Below are 6,568 nucleotides of genomic sequence, written 5' to 3'. Positions count from 1 at the left end.
ATCCTTAGTGGAATAAGGATATGTTTCTCGATTATGGAGGTGACAAAAGGTTCGTCGTAAAGGGTTACGTCGATGCAAGTTTTGACACTGATCCAGATGACTCAAAATCTCAATCTGGATACATATTTAAAGTGGGAGCAATTAGCTAGAGTAGCTCCGTGCAGAGCATTGTTGACATAGAAATTTGCAAAATACTTACGGATCTGAATGTGGCAGACCCGTTGACTAAACTTCTCTCACAAGCAAAACATGATCACACCTCAGTACTCTTTGGGTGTTAATCACATAGCGATGTGAACTAGATTATTGACTCTAGTAAACCCTTTGGGTGTTGGTCACATGTCGATGTGAACTATGGGTGTTAATCACATGGTGATGTGAACTATTGATGTTAAATCACATGGCGATGTGAACTAGATTATTGACTCTAGTGCAAGTGGGAGACTGAAGGAAATATGCCCTAGAGGCAATAATAAAGTTATTATTTATTTCTTTATATCATGATAAATGTTTATTATTCATGCTAGAATTGTATTAACCGGAAACATAATACTGTGTGAATACATAGACAAACAGAGTGTCACTAGTATGCCTCTACTTGACTAGCTCGTTGATCAAAGATGGTTATGTTTCCTAAACCATAGACATGAGTTGTCATTTGATTAACGAGATCACATCATTAGGAGAATGATGTGATTGACTTGACCCATTCCGTTAGCATAGCACTTGATCGTTTAGTATGTTGCTATTGCTTTCTTCATGACTTATACATGTTCCTATGACTATGAGATTATGCAACTCCCGTTTACCAGAGGAACACTTTGTGTGGCACCAAACATCACAACGTAACTGAGTGATTATAAAGGTGCTCTACAGGTGTCTCCGAAGGTACTTGTTGGGTTGGCGTATTTCGAGATTAGGATTTGTCACTCCGATTGTCGGAGAGGTATCTCTGGGCCCTCTCGGTAATGCACATCACTTAAGCCTTGCAAGTATTGCAACTAATGAGTTAGTTGCAGGATGATGTATTACGGAACGAGTAAAGAGACTTGCCGGTAACGAGATTGAACTAGGTATTGAGATACCGACGATCGAATCTCGGGCAAGTAACATATCGATGACAAAGGGAACAACGTATGTTGTTATGCGGTCTGACCGATAAAGATCTTCGTAGAATATGTGGGAGCCAATATGAGCATCCAGGTTCCGCTATTGGTTATTGACCGGAGACGTGTCTCGGTCATGTCTACATTGTTCTCGAACCCGTAGGGTCCGCACGCTTAAGGTTTCAATGACAGTTATATTATGAGTTTATGAGTTTTGATGTACCGAAGGAGTTCGGAGTCCCGGATGAGATCGGGGACATGATGAGGAGTCTCGAAATGGTCGAGACGTAAAGATCGATATATTGGACGACTATATTCAGACATCGTAAAGGTTCCGAGTGATTCGGGTATTTTTCGGAGTACCGGAGAGTTACGGAAATTTGCCGGGGAGTATATGGGCCTTATTGGGCTTTAGGGGAAAGAGAGAAGAGAGGTTGGGCGCCCCCCCCAAGGCCTAGTCCGAATTGGACTAGGGGGAGGGGCTGCGCCCCCTCCTTCCTTCTCTTCTCCCTTCCCTTGCCTTGACTCCTACTCCTACTACTTGGAAGGGGGGAATCCTACTCCCGGTGGGAGTAGGACTCCTCCAGGGCGCGCCATAGGGGCCGGCCCTCTCCCCCCTCCTCCACTCCTTTATATACGTGGCCAGGGGGCACCCCATAGACACAACAATTGATCATTGAGATCTATTAGCCGTGTGCGGTGCCCTCCTCCACCATAATCCTCGATAATATTATAGCGGTGCTTAGGCGAAGCCCTGCGACGGTAGAACATCAAGATCATCACCACGCCATCGTGCTGACGGAACTCTTCCCCGACATTCTGCTGGATCGGAGTCCGGGGATCGTCATCGAGCTGAACGTGTGCTAGAACTCGGAGGTGTCATAGTTTCGGTGCTTGATCGGTCGGGCCGTGAAGACGTACGACTACATCAACCGCGTTGTGCTAACGCTTCCGCTTTCGGTCTACGAGGGTACATGGACAACACTCTCCCCTCTTGTTGCTATGCATCACCATGATCTTGCGTGTGCATAGGATTTTTTTTGAAATTACTACGTTCCCCAACACAAATCTATCTGGTCACAAGATGTGAATGAAGTGGATAGTGCCAAAACTATTGCAGCCAAATTCAAAAGATTAAGAAAAGGGCTGAAGATTTGGGCCAGACAACTCTCAGACCTGAAGAGCACTATTGCAGATACTAATTTCCTTATCCTCTGCTATGATCATTTTGAAGAATTCAGGCCACTTACCACAGAGGAATCAAATGGGAGGAGAATCCTTAAGGAGCATATTGCTCAACTACTTGATCATCACAGAATTTATTGGAAACGGAGAGCCACCATTAGACAAATTCAGATGGGGGAGGCCAATACCAAATATTTTCAAGCCAAGGCCACAATCAAACACAAAAACAATTGTATTGCTATGCTCATAGATGAAACTGATAATGAATTTCATGATCACCAGGCTAAGGCAGCTATCCTTTTCAGAGCATTCAGAGACAGGCTGGGCACAAAAATCCCTTCTGAGAATCCCCTCAACCTTCATGAGCTTCTGCATGCTTCAGTTGATTTATCAGAGCTAGAAATTCCATTCACCAACAAGGAGATTGATGAGATGGTAAACCATATGCCATTAGACAAGTCACCTGGGCCAGATGGTTTTAATGCAGCTTTCCTTAAGGCATGTTGGGATATTGTTGCTGTTGATTTTTACAGGCTCATTCATGATTTCTACCATGGCAATGTAAATATTCAAAGCATCAATTATTCCTTTATCACTCTAATACCCAAAATAGATGCTGCTTCTGGACCATCTGATTTTAGACCCATCTCCTTGCTCAACTGCACACTCAAGATCATAACCAAGCTGTTGGCCAATAGACTGCAAAAAGTTATCCTCAAATTGGTCCACACCAACCAGTGTGGATTCTTGAATAATAGATGCATCCAGGATTGCCTTGCATGGTCTTATGAATATATCCATCAATGTTTTCAAAGCAAAAAAGAATTGGTCTTATTAAAGCTTGATTTGAGAAGGCATTTGACATGCTTAATCATAACACCATCATCCAAATCATGAGAGCTAAGGGTTTTGGACCTAGGTGGATTCACTGGATACAAATGATCTATGGGTCTGGGTTTTCCTCAGTCCTTCTCAATGGAGTTCCAGGTAAACAGTTTCTCTATAAGAAGGGTGTTAGACAAGGTGACCCCTTATCACCCCTCATCTTTGTGATTGCTGCTGATCTACTTCAAACCATGATGAATGAAGCCATGCACAACAATTTACTACATTCTCCATTGATACATCATTCATGCCCTGACTACCCTATCATTCAGTATGCTGATGACACTATTCTGGTGGCCAATGCTGATAGTAGGCAGCTAGAACACATCAAAAACCTTCTGCTCCATTATGCTGCATACACTAGGCTCAAAGTGAACTACTCAAAGTCAACTCTCATTGCAATCAACACCCCCTAGGACAAGATGGACACTCTTTCTCAGTTATTGGGCTGTCAGATTGGAGCTTTGCCACACAAATATCTGGGTCTTCCTTTGTGTCATACTAAGCCCAAGATTGTGGATTTTCTCCCAATGTTACAAAGGATTGAATCAAGGCTATTGAGTTGCTCTACCTTGCTATCCTTTGGTGACAAATTGACCCTCATTAAATCTGTCTTCACCAGCATGCCCACTTTTGTTATGTGCACACTTTGGATCCCTAAAACAGTGGTCAAGCAGATTAATTCTTATCTTATGAACTGTTTCTGGAGGAAATTTGGCACTCAGGATAGAGGTATGGTTCTGGTCTCTTGGGATAAGGTTTGTCAGCCCAAATCGCATGGTGGCCTGGGAGTCCTAGATATCTATAAGCATAATCAGGCCCTGCTTATGAAATTCTTGCATAAGTTTTTCAACAAAGATGACACACCTTGGGTCAAGATTTTATGGGAACCTATTACCAAGATGGTCTGCCGAGTAACAAATTGTTGGGTTCTTTCTGGTGGAAAGGCATTCTGCAGACTTTGCCTGAATAGAAGAAACATGCTAGATGCATACCAGGAAAGGGGGAGACTATTCTGTTTTGGCGTGATAATTGGTCGGACCTACCACTCCATCTAAAGATGCCTGAACTCTATTCTTTTGTCATCAACAAAGACATCACAATGAACCAAATGCTAGAGCAACAGGAACTGGAGACCTGTTTCCACCGACCTCTCTCTCAACAGGCTTTTAACCAATTCAACCTCTTTCAAGATCAACTGCATGGTCTGATTCTCACTAAGGACACTGATAAGTGGAGATATAACCGGGCCTCACCAACCTTCTCAGCTATGAAGATGTACAATAATCTGATTGACAAGAATAAAGCACACTTCATCTTCAGGCAGTTATGGAAATCGAATTGCAGACTAACGCACAAGATTTTCTTTTGGATGCTACTCTATGACAGAGTTAGTACAAGGAATCTGCTACACAGAAAAAACATGCACCTGCCTGACTACAACTGCGCTCTTTGCTTGGACAGAACCCAATAAACTTTAATTCACCTGTTCTGGGACTGCCACTTTGCACTTAACTGCTGGAATTGTATTCTCCCAACAGACAGAGGGGTATTTCGACCTATGATGAGGTTGGACTGATGATTAAGCATCTTCCCCAAGATTTGGCTATGGAGATCATTACCATGGGCCGCTGGGGAATATGGATGGTCAGGAATGATAAGATATTCAGATCTACTCCACCTAGTTTGAATACCTGGAAATTCTATGTTCAGGAAGGCATGCAACACATTAAACTCAGAACGAAGGAAGCCAAGGCTGCAAAGATAGATCAGTGGATTGAACAGACCCTGTAATTCATTCTATTATGATACCCAGAACTGGCATTGGGTGATTTGTGGTTGGTTTTTGTACTTTGTAGTTTGTACTTTGTATATATTACATTTAATGAAAATACCGTAGAACAATTGTTCTACGGTCACAAGGTAAAAAAAACGCTTCAAATCCATGCAATTCAAAGTGGTGTTACAAAATCAAAAGAATACAATTGGAATAGTGGAGTCCATATGTCTTATATAGGCAAACCCATTTTCAAGCTATTTTTGCTATGCATTAGTACACTACAAGTACATTTTAAATCCCATTGCATTCAGCTGTGATATCTAAACTACTATTATGTTAAGTTTTTTGTGTTTTAGCTTTACACAAACTTCTCATATATTTAAATCATAAAAATGAATTTATTATTCTATACAATACGTAAAATACTATCGAATTACGCGGCAACAGGCTGGATATTTCTATGAACTCATATGCACTCTGTTGGAGCAGTGGAGTTCTAAAATTTATTTCATAACTATGCACTATATGCCACATATTACATGTGAAGTCTTGGAAAAGACTCACGAACTACTTGTTTGTACATATCATCTACAACATAAATACACTCTTCCTAATGTAAGGATAAACACACTTTTTTCCTGTGAATGAGGTCATGTTTAGTCTGATTTGTCGGTGTAGCTCGTTGCCCCATGTCGTAAGTGTTTACCTCTCGTGTATTGCTTTTGGACCACTAGGATTTGGGTCACAGGGTCATGGTTGGTTGTTTTGGTGTTGTGTGAGTCGTGCCATCTCGACGACGTAAACATCGCTACATTGTTCGAGTCACATCTTCATTGACGATGTAAAGTCGTGTTATCTTCAGTGTTATACTCTCTTTCTAATGAATCACACGCTGCTCCAATCCCCCCGAGGACGGACAGATATTGAAAACGCGTGTATTTTTGTCTCTGATTTTTTCATCAAGTTTGGATTGCTTATCACATGTGCCATGTGATTGTTTATGACTAGTTTCTTGAAGGATGTTGTTTATGGTTTCTTGATAAGGATGATGACACACTTTGCGGTTCGAGTCGAGCCTCGGCACATGGATTGCCGTGTGGGGGGAGGATCATGCAATCAGCTGGCTTCTTCGTCTAATCTTCTCGCACGCGACAAAAGTTCAACCCGAGTTTCCCCCGCATCGGAGCCAAAGCAGAGTATTATGATCCGCTAGAGTCGAGTCTAGAGCAGCACCCGTTAACGCACAGGTCCACTCCGCGTCCTCCCCCTCCCGCGTCCCGTCAGCCGCAGCAGATTCCCGGAGAGCTCGCCGCCGAGCCGATGGCGTCGCAGGACGGCGGGTGGGGCGACGGCGGCGACTCGCTCTTCGAGGGCATGGTCCTCTTCGCCCCCGCTGACCCCGCAGCCGCCGAGGCCGAGGAGGCACCCGAACCCCCCAAGCCGCCCACGCCCTCTCCCGCCGCCGCATCCGCCTCCGCCTCCGACGCTGAGTCCAGCGCCGCCTCCCAGCCTCTGGACGAGGACCTCTTCTCCGATCTCACCCTGCTCGCCCCTCAGCCTCCACTAGACCAGGACCAGCACCCCCAACCCCAAGCCCAAGATCAGAACCACC

The 6,568-nt window shown here is 43.9% G+C and overlaps 1 protein-coding gene across 1 annotated transcript in view; it reads left to right on the top strand.

The window, feature by feature from the left end:
* The first annotated feature begins 6,019 nt into the window (after positions 1-6,019).
* Positions 6,020-6,568, top strand: part of LOC119333422 (GRIP and coiled-coil domain-containing protein C27D7.02c-like) — a 4,036-nt gene continuing 3,487 nt past the window's right edge. The window contains exon 1 of the mRNA XM_037606319.1: positions 6,020-6,567. Within this exon, the coding sequence (XP_037462216.1) occupies positions 6,277-6,567 (291 nt within the window). The 5' untranslated portion in view covers positions 6,020-6,276. The remainder of the gene's footprint in view (position 6,568) is intronic.

The sequence above is a fragment of the Triticum dicoccoides genome, chromosome 7A, assembly GCF_002162155.2.
Source record: "Triticum dicoccoides isolate Atlit2015 ecotype Zavitan chromosome 7A, WEW_v2.0, whole genome shotgun sequence".
In the NCBI taxonomy this organism is placed as follows: domain Eukaryota; kingdom Viridiplantae; phylum Streptophyta; class Magnoliopsida; order Poales; family Poaceae; genus Triticum; species Triticum dicoccoides.
Note: the sequence above shows the minus strand (reverse complement) of the source record. Positions and strands in the feature narration are given on the sequence as shown.